General features: G+C 61.8%; 1 protein-coding gene across 2 annotated transcripts; it reads left to right on the forward strand.

Annotated features, from left to right (window-relative positions):
- Positions 1-10,058: 10,058 nt before the first annotated feature.
- Positions 10,059-17,564, forward strand: PLD4 (phospholipase D family member 4). 2 transcript variants are annotated; one of them, XM_038544064.1, is made up of 10 exons: positions 10,059-10,314; positions 12,758-12,957; positions 13,427-13,610; positions 13,782-13,902; positions 14,430-14,557; positions 15,116-15,316; positions 15,954-16,093; positions 16,205-16,370; positions 16,451-16,547; positions 17,065-17,564. In XM_038544064.1, the coding sequence occupies exons 1-10, from the start codon at positions 10,288-10,290 to the stop codon at positions 17,265-17,267; spliced, it is 1,467 nt and encodes a 488-aa protein (XP_038399992.1). In that variant the 5' UTR covers positions 10,059-10,287; the 3' UTR covers positions 17,268-17,564. The 2 variants fall into 2 exon arrangements, with proteins under 2 accessions (XP_038399992.1, XP_038399993.1); XM_038544065.1 differs by having other exon boundaries at positions 12,764-12,957.
- The last annotated feature ends 1,503 nt before the right edge of the window (positions 17,565-19,067 follow it).

Genomic DNA, 19,067 nt, shown 5'->3' on the forward strand with positions numbered 1-19,067 from the left:
CTGCCGAGCACCTAGAGCCCTGGGTCTTCAGACCCGGGAAGGGGGGGGTCACATCCCCCAACTCTGGCTACAGGGAGGACCTAGGGGAGGTGGACGATGGGGCTGGAGCAAGCATTCACCCGCCGTCAGCCCTCCGGCTGGCTGCCAGCGACCCTGCGCACCAGTCACTCGACCCGGCTCGGGAGTCACCAGTGTCCCAGCCGTTCCCACGCCAGCTCTGTTCCCCACACGTGCATATTACACCTGCAGTAAGAATTCAGAGCAGCGAAGAGCAATAGGGAAAATGACTCTATTAACACAAAATTGTCGGGGCGCCGAGATTGCTCTTCACATCCTCTGGCTTCCGTGCTCTTGTTCCAGCCCATCTAGAGGGTTCCTTCCTTCACTCTCTCATGCTTGGTCCTGCTGGGGTCCCATCAGTTTTTTTTTTTTTTTAAGATTTTTTTATTTATTCATGAGAGACACACAGAGGCAGAGACACAGGCAGAGGGAGAAGCAGGCTCCATGCAGGGAGCCCGACGTGGGACTTGATCCTGGGACTCCAGGATCATGCCCTGGGCCAAAGGCAGGCACTAAACCGCTGAGCCACCTGGGCTGCCCTACTATTCTTTGTCTTATTATTCCATATTTCCCCATTTGCTTGTTAGTAATACTTTCATTATACTCTTAGTGGTCACCCTAACAATTATAAAATTCATCCTTCAGTTATTATGGTCTAATGTAAATTGTTTTTCCTAATTCCTGGCAATTACAAAATCATTCACAATTCTAAAATTCAATTATAAGGCAGCCCCGGTGGTGCAGCGTTTAGCGCTGCCTGCAGCCCAGGGTGTGATCCTGGAGACCCAGGATCAAGTCTGCATCGGGCTCCCTGCGTGGAGCCTGCTTCTCCCTCTGCCTGTGTCTCTGCCTCTGTGTGTGTGTGTGTGTGTGTGTCTCATGAATAAATAAGTAAAAAAATCTTTAAAAAAAATAAAATTCGGGCAGCCCTGGTGGCTCAGCGGTTTAGTGCCGCCTTCAGCCCAGGGCCTGACCCTGGAGACCCCGGATCAAGTCCCACATCGGGCTCCCTGCATGGAGCCTGCTTCTCCCTGCCTGTGTCTCTGCGTCTCTCTCTCGCTCTGTGTGTCTCTCATGAATAAATAAATAAAATCTTTAAAAAAAAAAAAGAATGCAATGCATGGGTTCACGGCCAATTGGACAAAGCTGAGGGAGGCCTAGTGAGCTGTAATGTCAGTCACTGGAGAATAAAAGATGGGACACAGGAAGAAAATGCATAGAAAACACAGAAAACAGCATGAGAGACACATGGGGCATACACGAAGGTTTAACACATGTATAAATGGAGTCCAAGCACGGAAAAGTTGGGAATGGGACAGAATTGTGTCTGAAGAGCAAGGAGACAAGGCTCTCCCCAAACTCCCAAACTAGTGAAAGCTGGACAACACCACTTTTAGAACAGCTACAAACCTCAACACAGATGAGTACAAAGATGCTCCTTATTATAGTAAAGCCACTGGAAAACTAAAAACAAAGAGAAAATCTAAAACAGTCAGAAAAAAGGACATCATTTAGAAAGGCAACAATAACACGTCTGACTGCTCTGTGGAAGCACTGAGATCCAGGAGACAATGGAACGATATGTTTTAAGTGCCAAAAAACAGTGACTGCCAACTTAGAATACTGTATCAATCTACCAGGTGAAAGGAAAAGGCAAAATAAAAACATTTCCCGACACCCCCTACTCAAGACATTGAGAGGTTTTATTGCAGCAAACCTATACCGAAAATAAACTCAGTGACAATCTGCTGGAAAATGATTCCAGATGGAAACGTAGAAATGCAGAGTGAAAGAAGAGGGTACCAGAGATGAAATATGTCAATACATTTAGGGCATGTTGACAACAGAAAGTAATAAAATAGTTCGTTGTGGGGTTTACAACATTTGCAGAATTAAAATGCCCGATCATGATAGCACAAAGGTGCAAGAGGCAATCAGATTTAAAGTGTTGGCAGGTCTTTACATGGTCTAGGAAGTGGTAAAACTGTAAACTTACATTAGGCCTTAATAAGTGAGAGAGAAATTTTATAATTGGATTTTATTTTTTTATTTTTTAAGATTTTATTTATTTGTGAGAGACACAGAGAGAAAGGCAGAGACATAGAGGGAGAAGCAGGTTCCTCACAGGGAGCCTGATGTGGGACTCAATCCCAGGACCCCGGGATCAGGACCTCAGCCAAAGGCAGATGCTCAACTGCTGAGCCACCCAGGCATCCATATAATTGAATTTTATTTTATTTTTTTAACATTTTATTTATTTATTCATGAGAGACACATACAGAGAGAGAGAGAGAGAGAGAGAGAGGCAGAGACACAGGCAGAGGGAGAAGCAGGCTCCACGCAGGGAGCCTGATGTGGGACTTGATCCCGGGTCTCCAGGATCAGACCCTGGGCCGAAGGCAGGTGCTAAACCGCTGCGCCACCCAGGGATCCCCCCATTGCATTCTTTATTGTATTTTTAGTTCCAGAATTTCTTTGACTTAAAAAAATATTTCAGAGACGCCTGGGTGGCTCAGTGGTTGAGCATCTGCCTTTGGCTCAGGGCATGATCCTGTGGGATCGAGTCCCACATCAGGCTCCCCGTGGGGAGCCTGCTTCTCCCTCTGCCTGTGTCTCTGCCTCTCTCTCTCTCTATGTCTCATGAATAAATAAAAATGTTTTTAAAAAACTTCATTTCTCTAAGTGAAAATTTCCATCCTGTCATTTGTTGTTCTGAGCATAGTCATCACAGCCATTTTCAAAGCTTGTTTGAGCCCCAATACCTGGATCCTTGTTTCTGCTCTTGGCTCAATGGTTTGATGTCTGGTGACTCTTGACTTATTTTTCAAAAATTTTTAGAGATTTTATTTGTCTATCTGACAGATCAGTGTAGGAGCAGGGAGAGGGGCAGAAGGAGAAGCAGACTCCCCGCTGAGCAGGGGGCCTGACATGGGGCTCCATCCCAGGACCCTGGGATCATGACCCAAGACGAAGGCAGATTCTTCACCAACTGGGCCACCCAGGTGCCTCTGGTGACTCTTGGTTTAAAGTGACTGACATTGAGAATGGAGAAGAACAGAGCTGGCCTGGATGAAGCCATATTTCAACAGAGAGGATCACCCAGCAGGGATAGGTCCCTTCAATGCAGCCAGGGACTGAGCTTTAGACATGATGGGGCTTGTTCTACCTCTGTGTCTTGTCTGCCCATCCTTGTAGGGCTCTGCTCTCCTGGAGTCCGCAAGAGCCCCACCTGTGAGTCAGGTGGGCTTACCAACACCTTCCTCCTTTGAAAGAGAGTTTGACCTCAATTTTGTGTCCCCAGAACCATATTATGGAGCTTTGTTTAGGTTTTCGGCCACTCTGCTCAGCCTCCTGTTCCTGCACAGCACACAAGTTGGCAAGTGCCCCGCTGTCCGCTCTGCTCTCTTTCTCCACAGCGCCTCGACCCCTCCAGTCCTAGAGGCCCTGGACCACGGGAATGCCTGCGTGTTCCTCTCCGGCTTCGTGAGTCTGCCAAAACTGGCTCTGTCTGCTTGCCTGGCTTCTCAGCCTCTCACACTTCTGCTTCATCTCTGCCAACCGGAACAGCTACAATTGTTGGCTGAAAGTAAAATTGAAACCAGATGCAAATGTGAGATTTTGGTAAAGAAAGGGAAGTGCCCGGTACTAGACGTGCAGCAGGAGCTGGGTCCTGGGAGCCGGAGTATGGAGCCTGCGGGGGCAGCTACAGGCCCAGAAACCTCCTCGTGGCTGAGCACTCGCGGTTTCTGTCCACACTCGCCCAGTAAGAGCGGAGGTGAAATTAGGAATCCTGCTCAGAGCCGAGTGTCCCAAGGCTGGTCGCACAGGGCAAGGGGTCAGAGCACCCCACCCAGGGCCTGGTGACAGGGCAGGGAAGGTCCTCTGCTGCCTGGCTCTGGGCAGGAGAAAAAAATCTGAGGTAAGAAGTGGGAACCTCAGGAATGCAGAGCAGCCGGTAAACCGCCAAAGATGCAGCTGGGTGGCCCGACGTCAGCCCGACCCGAAGGTTGAGGCGAAGACGTGCCACTGTGGAAGGAGTCTGTGGTGTGGGGTGTGGATGTGAAGGCTCCGTGCACACCTAACCCGAGTTCCACACTGAGGGTACGGAAAATAGGCAGGGGCCGTCTCCAAAGAGATAATGGCTGAGAATGTTCTAGAAATGATTGCAGGCACAAATCCTCCAATTTAAGAGCTCCGAGCCCCAAGGGGGAGGGCGGTGGATGAGAACCGGCCTCACCTGGGCACAGCCACGCTGAAACACGGAGGACCCAAGATAAAGAGCAAACCTTCAGAGGAGACAGGTAGGAGAGCAGCCTCCAGGGGAGCAGCAGGTGGACGGACGCTCGTCCCCCCGGAGAGCCGTCGGAGGCCGGCCCTTCAGGCGCCAGGAGAGAATCGTCACCCGGCGAAACCGTCGTTCCAGAGTGACGGGGGAGAGACGTTTTCCACCGATGACGCCTGCAGCTTTACTGCTCTTCAGGAAGGAGCGGAGCTCTGCAGACTGCGCGTGCGAGCGGGTGCAGAGGCTGGTAACTATGTGGCAGATCCCCGTGCCCGTGATGGTGGCTGGGACCCGTCACCCCCCAAAAAACGTGGGGCTGGCACCCTGGAGAGGAATAAACGGAATCCCCAAGGCAGTTGGAAGCCAAGTTCCTTTCGTTGTTCAGAAGTGCGGGGAGAGCGGTTAGCGGCGGCCTCTGAAGTGCGGGGGGGCCCTGAGATGCCAGGTGCTGGCCAAGGGCAGGAAGGGGGGGCTCGCTTCCAGCCAGGGGGGATGACGGCTCCGCCGAGCAAGATGTGCCTGAAGGATGAGAGCGCGGGCCAACTCCGCGGAGCACGCCTCGGCTGGGGCTGCGGTGGCTGACGCCGGCTTGGCCGGTCCGCCCGGCGCTGGGGTCTGCCAGATGCTGGGGGGTCTGCCCAACATTGGGGGGTCTGCCTGATGCTGGGGTGTCTCCCCAACGCTGGGGTGTCTCCCCGATGCTGGGGTGTCTCCTGACACTGGGGGGTCCGCCCGACACTGGGGGATCCCCGTTGCTGGGTGTGTGTGAGCCTGTTGAGGGCTATTCTCCCCTCCGGGGCCAAAAGGCAAAAGCCCCACCAGCCCACGAATGAACTCAAAGAAGCCTGTTTGTGTCCACTCATGCTTTGGGTAAGACACCACTCGAAACAAACTGTGTTGTGTGAAGGGGGCAGGTAGACGTGGGTGGAGGCGGGTGACAGCTCCTGGGGCGTCCCCACATGCACCGCAGACTGACTGTTAGCCGCCCCCGGGAGGTGGCCTCCTCGTAGACCCCTGGAGCCCTCAGGGAGTCCCACCGTGGGGGACACGGCCTCAGGCTGCTCCCTCCCAGCTCCCCTTCCCGCAGGCAGCAGAGCCAGGCAGTGCTCCCCGCTGCCCGCTCCGCCCGTGGCCGGGTGCTGTGCTGCCTGGGGGGGTCTGGGGGAACCGTGGGGGTAATGAACCTTCAAACTTCCCCACCTGTGGGGGCTCCTGCCAGCCTCACCCGCAGGAACACGATTAAAGCAGCAAGTCAGACTGCACCCTTGAAGATGTGAGAGGATCAGGGCCCCTGGGTGGCCCTGCCAGTGGGGCCCCAGCCGGGCGACGGCCTCCTCATGAAGGGGACCTTCTGGGCCTTGGGACTCCGTACTCCGCTCCTTTCCTCGGCCTAACTCAGAGGCACTGAGCCAGCATCCTTCTAAGTTCTAGGAAGAAGGGATGAAGAGTCGTCGAGGCCGCCGGGTGTGCCAGGGGCTCAGAGGGACCCCGTGCCCACGCCTGGATTCAGGCCTTCCAGCCTCCAGTCGGTAGAGCAGGAGACTTGTTTTTTTAAGATTTTATTTATTTATTCATGAGAGACCCACAGAGAGAGAGGCAGAGACACAGGCGGAGGGAGAAGCAGGCTCAACGCAGGGAGCCCGACGCGGGACCCGATCCCCGGACCTGGGATCACGCCCTGGGCTGAAGGCAGATCCTCGCCGCTGAGTCACCCAGGGGCCCCGAGCATGAGATTCTTGATCTCGGGGTTGTGAGTTCCAGCCCTGCGTTGGGTGTAGAGATGACTTCAATAAGTGAACTTTAAAGGGGATCCCTGGGTGGCTCAGCAGTTCAGCGCCTGCCTTTGGCCCAGGGCGTGATCCTGGAGTCCCGGGATCGAGTCCCGCATCGGGCTCCCTGCATGGAGCCTGCTTCTCCCTCTGCCTGTGTCTCTGCCTCTCTCTCTCTCTCTCTATCATAAATAAATCTTTAAAAAATAAATAAATAAATAAAAAATAAAAAATAAAAAAGGAAACTGCACCTGGCTACACCCTGTAACACTGAAGAATGCCACGGACAAGTGGAATATTTAAAAACCAGCCACAGAAGAAAGAAATGCCTTAGAAAGGACTGAGGGCAGGTGTCTCAGCAATAACAGAGCCCTAAGGACCTCGGGATTCCAGGGAGAACAACTGTCTATCAAGAATCCTGTGGCTGGAAAGCTGTCCTTCAGTAACGGAGGGAAATTAGAGACATTTGCATGTCGCTAAGGACTGGGCGTCCCTCAGCACATTCCCACTGAAGGAAAATAACTGGCGGCCAAGAATGTTATAACCAGCGGAATTCCTATTAGGTGGGTCGTAGAGGACGTATTCAGGAGGCGGGACGCTGGGGGGGTCTGGAATAAGAGAAGGAAGGCTGAGCAGACAGAGACACAAGCAGATCAGTCTCACACAGCCTGACTGGAAAAACTGATGATAAGATGTGTAATGTATGGGGTTTAAAATCATAACATGACAAGACAGGACAGACGTGAGAGACAACATGCACTGCAGATCATCGGAGGTCGTGCCGATGTACCCCAAGGTCCTTGCGTCACCCAGGAGAGGGAAAGATGTTAAATATGTCCCTGCCTCCTTACGGGTGCAGGGGAGAAAGGCAAAGACAAGCTAGCGACAACGCTGGGGCCGCGGAGGTGAGTGCCTCAACACAACAAAAGAGTATTTATTGTGAAAAAAAAAAAAAAAAAGAATATTTACTGTGGAAGTAAAATGTGCCGTGGGTCCGAGTGGCCCTTTGGGGAAACCGTCCTTCAGGTGGGAAGCTGGTGCCCCCCGCTTCTGCGTCCATAGGAGCCCAGGATGTGGCAGGAGGAAGCGATGGAGGCCCCTTGACCAGACGTCTCCACTCGCAGTGCGTGGGTCGGAACGTGCCCTGGGGCCACCACGTGGACCACGGACGGCCAGGAAGGATGACCCTGTCTGCTCACGGAAAGGATAAGGGGGGCGTGGGTGGGCATCGGAACCAGACCACCAAGACAGGGGATAGCTGGACCGGGAGGGGGAAGCCGGAGAAAACTCAGGGGACCCGGGAGAGGCGCACAGAACCAAACGATGTGGGCCAAGCACACAATACAAGGAATGAAAAATAAATAACAATGTAGCTGTTATCACAATAAATGTAAATAGACTAAACTCACCTGGAACAGGCAGAGATGGTCGGGTTAGATATGTTTTAAATTCCAACTCTGGGGGCGCCGCTCAGGTGGTGAAGCGTCTGCTTCGGGCTCAGGTCACCATCCTGGGGTCCTGGGATCGGGTCCCGCGTCGGGCTCCCTGCTCAGCGGGGGAGTCGGCTTCTCCCTCTGCCCCTGCCCTCACTCGTGCCCTCTCACACGCGTCCGCTCTCTCTCTCAAATCAATAAATAAGACCTTTAAAAAAAAATAAATTCCAGCTCTGTTACTTACGAGACACAGATCTGAAGAGCAGACACATACCAACCTCAGGGAGAAGGATATTTTTAAAAGTCATGTGAGTGTTCATCGAGGCACAGCTAGCGCAGGGAAATTAAAGTCAGACAACGCAGGTTTTAAGACAGGAGCTGTTATTAGGGAAAGTGAGGGTCGTGCACGGTGGCACGTGGTTTAGTCAGGGGGGTAAAGAGACACCTGGCGTGCGGCCCTCCCTGCAGGAGGCAAGCATCCGCCCACAGACCAGCACAGACCTCCCAGCGACTCCCGGGCCAGGGAGAGAAAATGTTAATAAATGATTTATAAGGGGCATGGGCGTGGCAAGACTTCACGTTCAAGTCATTGCTATTCTGTTGGAGCACCTGAGATTTCTACTAGGAATTATCAACATTCCAATAATTCTTTTCAGATGCCCTTAAGGTCTGGGGATGATTAAGACGCCTGGGTGGAAAAAAAAAAAAAAAAGACGCCTGGGTGGGTCAGTGGTTGAGCGCCTGCCTTCAGCCCGGGGCATGACACCGGGATCCGGATCGAGTCCCACATCAATCGGGCTCCCTGCATGGGGCCTGCTTCTCCCTCTGCCTGTGTCTCTGCCTCTCTCTCTCTCACTGTGTGCCTATCATAAATAAATAAATAAAGATTTTATTTATTTATTCATAGAGACAGAGAGAGGCAGAGACACAGGCAGAGGGAGAAGCAGGCTCCATGCACCGGGAGCCCGAAGTGGGACTCGATCCCGGATCTCCAGGATCGTGCCCTGGGCCAAAGGCAGGCGCTAAACCGCTGCACCACCCAGGGATCCCTAAATAAAATCTTTTAAAAAAAAAAAAAAAGAAAGAAAAAAAATAAAAAAAGAAAAAAAAAAGAAAGACTGACTTTAGAACACGGTGCTTGCTGTTTACATCCTTGGTCAGACATAATCGTGAGAAAGACCTTGCAGAGAAATCTTAAATTCCAGTTCGTAGTGTCATTGTTTGTAGTGGCGTTAGGACTGTTACTCTGTGGGACGCCGCTCAACCATGAGATAGAGGGGATCCCGCCCCCGTTGGACCTGGAGGGCGCACTGTGCAGGGAGCTGAGCCCCGCAGACTGGGAGGCGCCCAGGTGTGGAGTCTGCAAAACCCGAGCTCGTGGACAGAGCCAGGCGTGGCGGGCGCAGGGGCGGGGAGCGGGGACACACATCGGGCGTCCGGGGATCCCCGGGCGGGGGTGGCAGCGCAGGGCCGTGTGCTAGGAGGTGGCCAGGACGGCATGTCTTCCCCGTCCTCGCCACGACGAACAGTACCGGACCTGGAGATGACAGGTGCCACCCGAACCCATCGTGGTGGGCATTTTGCAGCATCTCCAAGTATCAACCGTGATGTCGTAGCCGGAAACGGACGTGCACATGGCAGGTGGGTCGCGATAAAACGGTGGGGCTGGGGGCTGGGAGAGTGGATAATAAAATTAAAAGCAAGAGAAGCAAGATAGCCCTTGCCACGTTTCGGCTGAGCTGGAACCTTCTTTCGGAAGGCGTCGGCGGCGCGGGCACCAGCGGGTGCAGGTCGGTAAGGGTCCGGGCGCCGGCAAGGCAGCGAGCGCGTTGTACTAACAAGCAGACTTAGCGTCACTAGTGGGGGAGCTGAGATCCAGCGGAACCCGTGGCTGTCGGGGCAGCCCCCCCCCGACCGCACCCCTGCCAGGACGAGCGCCCCCCCCTCACTCGCAGGGCCCAGGTAGCAGGAAGAGGAGCCGAGACTCCGCGGGGAGGGAGGAGGTCAGGCGGGGAGGGTGGAGCCCCTGCCATGGGATTCGTGCCCTTAGGAAGGAGCCTGCAGCCCTCGCCTCGGGAGGACGGGAACCAGACCATGACTGGCCATATCAAGGCACCACTGACTGTCAGGGCTGGTACTGGTGTTGCGACCCTGTAGGGAAGGTATTTGTTAAGTCCTGATGCCCGAGCGGGAGTGCCCCGTGGGACTTCCGGAATGTCTCCTCCGGGACGTCCCTTATGCTCCTAGGAACACGGAGGTGACGGCTGAACTCCAGCAGCCACTGTGGGCCCTCGAGGCTACAGGCCAACCCTAGGGATTGGGAGCGGGGATTCCCTAGGAGCGGCCTGGAGGACCTGGCACCCCATGGCCGTGGAGCCCACACAGCTCTAGGCCACCAGCCCCTAAACCTGGTTAGTGTGAGAGAGAAATGAACAATCTCGCTCCAGCCGGGCCTCCTTGGCTCTGTGTGGGGGGCACCGGGCCTAACCCACACCCGGGCCTGCGCTGGAGAACGCCTCTGCCTGGGCCATGGGGCCGGGGGAGAGAATCTGGAGGTGAACGTGCCCAGGCCTACGCTCCCGCTGGCCCACCAGGCTCCAGATGTGTGTCGGGGGAGCAGAAGGAGGTGCTCGGGGCCAAGAGGAAGTGGCAGAAGGGGAAGCAGCAGGCTGCAGAGAGGAGGCAGGTGGGCTCGGGCGGAGGCAGCCTGCCCGACCGGAGCTGCAGTCTGCGCTGCAGCGAGATGGACGCCAAGGCACGACCCCCCGAGGTGAGTCCAGGGGGCCCAGCGCAGGGGCAGAGCCAGCCCGAAGGCCGGGGAAGCCGGCTGCCAGCACCCCGGGCCCAGGGGATCACAGAGCCTCTGCGGGGCCTGCCGACCACCGTCCCTCCTCTAGTCTGCGCAGCAGGGACCACCGGGCCGGGAGCCTCCCCTCGAGCTGACAGCCGCACCCCACGCTCTGCAGGCAGGAAGTGCCACACCTGCCATGACCTCTGATGGCCGGGGGCCCCACGGCTGCCCCACCGGGTCCCCCAGCCCGCCACAGCTCTGAGACACGATCCCTAGTGGGCCACCCTCTCCCCACCGCGGGCCCCCCAGCCCAGGGACATGGGCTCCCCAGCGCTGCAGTGAGTGAGCGGGTCTGCAGCCAGGGCGGCCGGCCTCCCGGGCCCCCGTGCTGTTCCCAGAGGCCGAGAGAGGAGAGGATGTGCCCGGGCCTCGGTGGTCGGGGAGGTGCTAGGACAGCTCCAAGTCCCAGTGGGGCCGCAGGGCTCTCACCTGCCCTCTGCAGGGGACGTCTGGGTCTGGGGGATGGGCGCCTTTCCTCTGTGGTGCAGCAGGGGAGCGGCCAGTCCCAGGAGGCCCTGGTGCCCCCGCTTCACACCCACTGTCTCTCTTGAGGGTCAGGGAGGGCCTGATGAACCCGCGGAGGGGGTGGTGAGGCGGGGCGGCCCCCCGAGCCTGGCTCTGCCGGTGCAGGAGCACCTTGAGGCCCTGAGGCCTTGCTCTGGTCCCTGTTCTGGCTTCTGAGGCCCCCACCATCCTATAATGTTCTGGCTGAGGGCAGACACAGCCCCTCCAGCCTCCGTCTCCCACCCCGAGGCAGGCAGGGTGTCCCACGGGAGGGAGGACAGTCCTAGAGCAAAGCCCAGGGGCCTGGACACTAACCACAGATCCCACGGGGCCGGTGCTGACAGTCTGGCTGCACGTGCCTGGCCTAGCTGCCCACGAGGCCTGCAGCGTGGCCCCGGGCCCCGAGGTCCCCTCCCCACCACGGCCCAGGCCTGTGGACATCTGGACGGTGCGTGGCTAGCCAGGTGACCCAGTCACTGCATAGGGGGGCGTGCTGAACTCGGGGGCGCCCGGCTCGTGGTGGCATCGGAGGTCACGGCGGGGAGGGTCCAGCAGCGGCCCAGCCCAGCTGGCTCCCCGGTCTTTCTGGGAGTAGCTGCCCTGGGGGGACGTGCCCCGGCGGGTGACAGAGTCCTGCTGTGCGGGGGGAGCCCCCACACGGTGCCACGGGGTCCTCACTCAGTTCCCCCGACCCCCCAGGACAGCAGCGAAGGGCCCCAAGTCAGCCGCCCCACGCCCTCCCAGCCATGGGAAGGGTGGGGTGCTACCCGGGTCCCAGGAGGGCCTGCAGAGAGCGGGGCCGGGGCCCGGCCCTGGGAAGGGAAGCGGCGACTTACAGGCCCATCCGCTGAAAGCAGAAATGGCTCCGGGCCTCGCCACACGCGTGGCTGAAAGAAGGAAGCGAGATTCAGACACGCAGACGCCCCCGGGGACGGAGACGGAGAGGGGGGAGCAGCCCGAGGGCCAGGTGGGGTCGCAGGCACAGATGGGGACACACGTACACACGCGTGTGCGCACACGTGCACCCATGCACACACATGTACATGCACATGTACATATGCACACACCTGCATGCACACATGTACACGTGCACGCGCAAGGCACAGGTGGGGTCATACATACACACATGCATGCACATGCACACATGCACACACCTGCCTGCATGCACACACACGCACACATGCACACACAGGGCACAGGTGGGGTCATATGTACACACGTGTGCGCACATGCACACACATGCACACATATGCACACACAATGTACACATGCACACGCCTGCACACACGCACACATGCACACACGCACACACACCCGTATACCAGCCTCAGGCTCCAGGCAGAGGGCCCCACCCGCAGCAGAGGGAAGCCTGGCACTGGCCTCACAGCCCAGGCACCACCTCGGGCAGCAGGCTCTGCGGGGTCCCGGCCCAGGCGGGGCTGGGCTGCGGGTGACGCCCGGTCGCCCCATCAGGTGCTGAGGCCTCCACAGAGAGCGCCGGGGCCCCTGCCTGGCCGCTCCACACGCCCCACAGCCCGCAGGACAGAGAGGCCAGCGCGGGGGACCCGGGGGCAGGTGAGCAGAGTGGCCACGACGACAGCAGCCAGACCGGTGGGCTGCCCTCGCCTGCCCACGTCCCTGCTCAGGGGGAGCCGAGGGACGGCCCCAGGCCACCCGAGCCCCCCGACATGGGCAGCTTGGGCCCTGCTCCGTCCACCCTGCCCTCGCCCCGCTGCGGGCCTGGTCCCCTCGGGGAGCCGGGGACAGTCTCTGTCAGCACTGGAGGGGCTGTGTCAGCCCACCCCGAAGTAGGGCGCACCCGCGGCGTCCAGGGGCCCCGTGGTGACGCCTTCTCCAGTTGCAGGTGCTGGGAATGCTGGCCTCGCTGTGGCTCGGCGCCATGGCTCTTGCCTACGTCCTGTGGCAGGTGCACCTTCCTCCCACCTGCGGCCAGGTGTGCCCCGAGGAAGGGCCCAGCAGGTCCAGGGGCCACGGGGCCAGCCGGGCCTGGGAGCCCCCGAGAGGGGAGGCCCCAAAGCTGCCGCAGGACTCTTGCCGGTGAGTGAGCCTGCGATGCAAGGATGGGGGGGCGGGGGCGGCTCTCAGCGCTGCGCCTCTGGGTGCCTCCCGCTGTCCCTCCGCGGGAGGACACGGGCCTCTGGAAGATGCAGCTGCTGGTCCAGCCCTTCCTCGGGCTCAGCTTGGGCCGCCTCCAAGGGCCTGCCCCCCAGTAAATCTCCGCTCGGAGCCACAGCTCCCCAGGCTCCCAGGCTCTCCAAGGCGGTGCCTGGGATTGGCCCTCACCCGCCCTGCTCCCTCCTGGCTGTTGCCGCCCCCCGCCGGCTTGCTGGGCTCAGGCCTGCCCTGTCCAGTCTATTTGCCCCTCCCCCCACGCACCCTCGGCCTGGGCTCGGGCCCCATGTTGGCAGTGAGCCCCCCTGGTTTGGCCAGCGGGGACGGAATGGGTGATGCGAGGCAGGTTGGTGGCACCTGGGCTCCGCTCAGGCCCCATGTGCCCCTTCTGCAGGCTTGTCCTCGTGGAAAGCATCCCCCAGGACCTGCCCTCTGCAGCCGGCAGCCCGTCTGCCCAGCCCCTGGCCCAGGCCTGGCTGCAGCTGCTGGACGCCGCCCAGGAGAGCATCCACGTGGCCTCCTTCTACTGGTCCCTCACAGGGGCTGACATCGGGGTCAACGACTCGTCGTCCCAGCTGGTATGCCCAGGCCTCCCCACCCCGCTCGGAGGCTGCAGGCCGTCCCGCCCGGCCGGGTGCCAGGGCACAGCTCCCTGCCTCTGCGTGGCGGGGGCAGGGTGGCCTCCCGGGAGAGGTCTGGGCTCTTCCTAGCGGGCAGGGAGTCCGCTCACGGCTGGCCTGGCCTCACAGGGGGAGGCCCTTCTGCAGAAGCTGGAGCAGCTGCTGGACAAGAACATCTCCCTGGTGGTGGCTACCAGCAGCCGGTCGCTGGCCAAGAAGTCCACGGACCTGCAGGTCCTGGCGGCCCGAGGTAGGTGCCCGGCCGTCCTGGGCGCCTCTGCCCCGGGGGTAAGCATGTGCCTCCGGACAGGGACAGGGATGAGCAGAGCAGGGCGGCCTGGGGGAGGTGGGGAAAGGCTCCCCGCGCTTCCCTAGTTCCCCGGGACGGAGGGGACCCAGGGCGGCATGCTTGGGTCAGCTTCCCCCGGGGCCGGGGCTGGTTCCAGGGAGCCCGAGGGCCGTATTCCACGGGGCAGAGCCTGGCGTGGCCTTGGGGCGCCCCTGAGCCCCGCTGCTTAGACCTGCGGGTGGGCTCAGGCTGGAAGCTCAGCCGGGGAGCAGCCCTTGGTGACCCGGGCTCCGGAGCCGGGCTGCCCGGGGGGATCTGGGGCCAGTTGGGGCGTCAGGGCCTGCGTTTCCCCGCCCGTCAAGTGGGGACGATGATGGCATGAGCCCAGCAGCACTGCCGTGAGGGTCGTCGGCACGAGAGTCGGGCTCGGCCCGTGAAGGCGACCCTGACACGAGCCGGTGGACCACGGGGTCCTGAACTCTCGCCAGGTGCGCAGGTGCGCTACGTGCCCATGGAGAAGCTCACCGGCGGTGTTCTGCACTCCAAATTCTGGGTCGTGGACGGGCGGCACATCTACCTGGGCAGTGCCAACATGGACTGGCGGTCCCTGACGCAGGTGAGTGCCGAGCCCCGGGAAGGGAGGCGCACCTGGCCCCGTCCCCGCCCGCGCCCCCGGGGGCTGGGCCTGGCGTCCCGTGCACCTCTGGGGCCTTCACCCCGGTGGCACTGGTTACGGAGTCACGCTCGGCTGTCGCGCCCGCCCCGTGGAACGTCACGTCAACCCCGTAGACGGACGTCCCAGTGTCTTTATCCGGGGAAACCTGCCGACCGCACAGCACCATCCCTTTAGGAGAAGCAACGCGATAAAAACCAGCTCAAGGACGGTGGCGGGAAAGGCAGCCGCGTCTGTCGCCAGACAGGGATGCAAAGAAGGAAATTTCTGGCTTTCTGGGGCTTTTATGCATTTTCTATCTTTTCACAAACACGTGTCTCTGTGCTCATTGGAAGGCAATGTTGAAGGCCGGCGGGGCACCCCGGGCCCCCACCTCCCAGCTCCGCCGAGCACCCTGTCTGCTGGGACTCCTGCGGGCCGGCACGGTGGGGGGGGGGGCGGGGGGCTACGCTCTGCCTGGGGGGCGGGGGGGGTCACACAGCCGCTGCCCCGTCCCTGCAGGTGAAGGAGCTCGGCGTCATCATCTACAACTGCAGCCACCTGGCCCTCGACCTGGAGAAGACCTTCCAGACCTACTGGGTGCTGGGGGCGCCGAAGGCTGTCCTCCCCAAAGCCTGGCCTCACAACTTCTGGTCCCACATCAACCGCTTCCAGCCCCTCCGGGGCCGCTTTGACGGGGTGCCCACCACGGCCTACCTCTCCGTAAGAGGGGCTGAGGAGCCGTCATGCCCCTGCTCTCCCGGCTGCCCGGGCCCTCGGGGAACCCGTCCTGCCGTCGTGCCCGCCGGGGCCTCCGGGCAGCGGCTGGGGAGCCAGTGCCCAGGACGGGGCCGTGGTCCCCTGGCGAGCGGCAGGCTGGCGTGGGCAGGCCCAGCTCCAGGGGAGGACGTGGCCATGGCCATCGGGGGGACGGGGCTGGCAGGGCATCCTGCGGCCCGGGGCGGGGAGTCTCCTAGCGCGCTGCCCGGTGGGGCCGAGGTGGCTTCAGCTGGGGGCCAGGAAGTCGGGGAGGGCCGGCTCATCGAGTGGCTCTGTCCCTCCGCGGGGAAGGAAGGGCCAAGCGTCTCCGTGGCTGCCCCGCTGGCTGGTCTGGGCCCGGCACCGAGGGGGGTGCTCCTCCACCAGGCCCCGCTGAGCCCCCTTGTTCCGGGAAGTCCGACCAACCAGGAGTGGGGGTGGGGAGCGGGGGGGGGGCCAGTTTAGGCCCCCTCCTCCCTGCCCTCCTCTCCAGGTGGCGTCTCTTGCCTTCCCCCGGCTCCCAAACGCTGGAGGGTGGGCGCCCGGTAGGGCCGCAGTCGGGGGGCGCTCGGTGCCCTCAGTGACCGCTGCCCGTGCACAGGCGTCGCCGCCGGTGCTGTGCCCGCACGGCCGCACCAGGGACCTGGAAGCGCTGCTGGCAGTGATGGGGGGCGCCCAGGACTTCATCTACGCCTCGGTCATGGAGTACTTCCCCACCACGCGCTTCGTCCACCCCGCCAGGTGCGTGTGGGGCGGCCCGCCCTGCTTCTGGGGCCCGGGGCGTCCCCTGTCCCGCCGAGACCCCGCCCCCCACGGCTGCAGCCCCGGGGACCCTGAGCCTCCGTCCCGCAGGTACTGGCCGGTGCTGGACACGGCGCTGCGGGCGGCGGCCTTCAACAGGGGTGTGCGCGTGCGCCTGCTGGTCAGCTGCTGGCCCCACACGGACCCCAGCATGTTCCCCAGCCTGCGGTCCCTGCAGGCCTTCAGCAACCCCGCGGCCGGCGTCTCGGTGGATGTGGTGAGGACCCGCTCCCAGGGCCGGCTGGGGGAGGGCGCGCCCCGCTTTCCCACACGCTCCCCCCTCTCTGTTCCCCCAAGAAAGTCTTCATCGTGCCCGTGAGGAATCACACCAACATCCCGTTCAGCAGAGTGAACCACAGCAAGTTCGTGGTCACAGAGAAGGCGGCCTACGTAGGTGAGCAGCCGCGGGCGGCGGGCTCAGGCCCGCGGCCCCGGACCCTGGAGTCTGGGAGGGGGCCCAGCAAGTGCGCACAACCCGAGGCCTCACAAACCCGCAGGACGGGGACGTGAGCCCCGAGTGGAGGCCAGGCCGGGGTGCGGAAGGGGACGCTGCCCTCACAGGCCGCAGGGACCCCTCACGGCCCAGGGCAGCCGAGGGGGATTGGGATCTCCAGCGGGGCTCTAGGGACCAGGCCAGCAGCGCAGCCCCCACCCGGGCCCACAGGGAGGGCGGCAAGGCCTGAGCGCTGGGTTTTCAGGCCCTCCGTCCCAGGATGGTGCGGATGGAGCCCCACGCGTGGCGAGCTCAGCGCCCCCCTGCGACCAAGGGGCTGCCCCGGCCGCAGCGTCCAAGCGCCGAGTGGCCGCTGTGCCCCCTCTGTCCCCAGAGCACGACGGGGCCGCACGGCTGCCCTGCAGAGGGGCCGCGTGAGCCCAGTCATCCAGGGACTCTCTCCCATCTCCGCCCCCAGGCACCTCCAACTGGTCGGAAGATTACTTCAGCAGCACCTCGGGGGTGAGCCTGGTGGTCAGCCAGAGGCCGCCCGGCGCCCGGCCAGGGGTGCGCACTGTGCAGGAGCAGCTGCGCCGCCTGTTTGAACGGGACTGGGATTCCCAGTACGCCGTGGGCCTGGACGGGCAAGCCCAGGGCCAGGACTGTGCTTGGCAGGGCTGAGGTCCAGCTCCACGCGGCGCCCCGGCCGCACGGCTCCCGGTGGACGCTGCTTCCCCCCGCACCTCCGCACTCGTCCTCGTCGGGGCTCCGAGCGGCCCATCCTCCCAGCCCTGCTCGGGGCCAGGACTTCCCGACCCCTGGCAGGTGGAGACTGCTTCCTCGCCCTCAGCTCTCCGCACCAGCCTCTCTTAAACCCCACCTCCTCGGAGAGCCCTCCGGGACGCTCCTCCCTGACCCACAGAGCCACCGTCCCCACCCACAAAGGGGGGCCTCAGAATACAGACGCACCTCCCTGCCTCTCTGTGTGAGTCCCGCGTGGGCTGCAGGCCCCCAGCCCCAGCTTGGAGCTCAGCACCCCGACCGTGTGCGGGGCCCGTGTCCGCACGGCTGCCGGGCGCGGCTGCTCTGCCTGTCTGACAGTGCCCAGTGGCCACCCGCAGGAACCGGGGCAGGGGCAGGGGCAGGGGCAGGGACCCAGCCCGGTGGGGACGCGTCCTGGAGAGGGGAGGGTGTGCAGGGCTGCTGCACGGCCCCTGGGACCTCGTGGTGGGCCTGGTGGGTAGTGGGCAGCACTGTGGGCACGGGATACCGCGCCCAGAGGGGAGGCAGCGCAGGGGTCCTGATGGGGGCCCACCTCGGGGAGCCTCCTCCTCCTCCTCCTGTGGCAGCGCCGGGGAACAAACCCAGATGGGGCAGCGGAGTGAGGCTCCCGGGTGTCCCACCGCCGCCCAGCTACCCAGCGTCCCTCTCCGCGGCTGGGGCGCTCTCCCGGCAGACCCCAGCGCGGCCTGCCCCACCCCTGCCAGGCCCGGGGCTCCTGCTCACCCGCCCCGAGGAGAATGGCTGCTCCCAGCTGTGGGGCAGCAGCAAGAGCTGGGCAGTGAGCCCCCCGCCCGTGGCTGGAGGGGAGGGTCACCCGAGGTAGGGGGTGGGGCAGGGATCCCCTGGAGAACGGGCAGTTCATGAACGAGGGCAGGAAGGAAGCCGCGGGGTTTGTCATGCGAGGCTGTGGGTGTCCTGCGAACACCGGTGGGGGTCAGCCTCCTCCTCCTCCGAAGCTCCAGTCGAGGCCTGAGCTCCCGGGCCTTGGTGCCCGAGGCAGGGGCCATAGTCTTCCCACGCGGCGTCCGTTCCCTGCATGACTTTTCCACACGTGATGGCGTTGCCACACATCGCGGCCGACGACAGCGCACGTTACGACCTCCCGGCCCCTCCGGACCCCTTCTCTGGGGCCTGTGCTCAGCGCCCCGCAGGCTGCAGTGGGGGTGTGAGTGGGGCTGGGGTCTCATCACCTGTCCCACCAGCTCCGTTCGGCCCTCGCAGGCCGGGTGACCCAGGGCTGCTTGTCCTGCTGGGCCCCCCTCTGTGCCCTGGCACAGGGGCTTCTCTGAAGGACCTGCCACGGCCGAGGAGCTTGCTTCATCAGCCAGCGAGGATGCTGCGACAGACATCCGTCACATAATCACAGAAGGACGCATGTCACCTTTGTGCAAGCAAAGACGGGCTGTGCCCGCTCCCGAGGGGACGGGATCACACGGCGTGGGCTCCAGGGGGCAGGGGCAGGAGGGCCACGTTAGAGTCTGTCCACCGCGGCCACAGAAGGAGCCACGTGGAGGCATCCTGGGGGGGTGGGGGGGCTCTTGAGCCTCATCAAGCTAGGTCTCCCGCTGAGGAGCAGGCCTCCCGGGCTGCCGCTGAGGTGTGATGGCCCCTGGGCTGCTGGGTGGCCTCCACACCTGTCGTCGCAGCGTGGCCGGGAGCCCGGAGCCCTGCGAGCTCGGGGCTGACCCGCCCGGGACA

This window comes from Canis lupus, chromosome 8, assembly GCF_011100685.1.
Source record: "Canis lupus familiaris isolate Mischka breed German Shepherd chromosome 8, alternate assembly UU_Cfam_GSD_1.0, whole genome shotgun sequence".
NCBI lineage: Eukaryota > Metazoa > Chordata > Mammalia > Carnivora > Canidae > Canis > Canis lupus.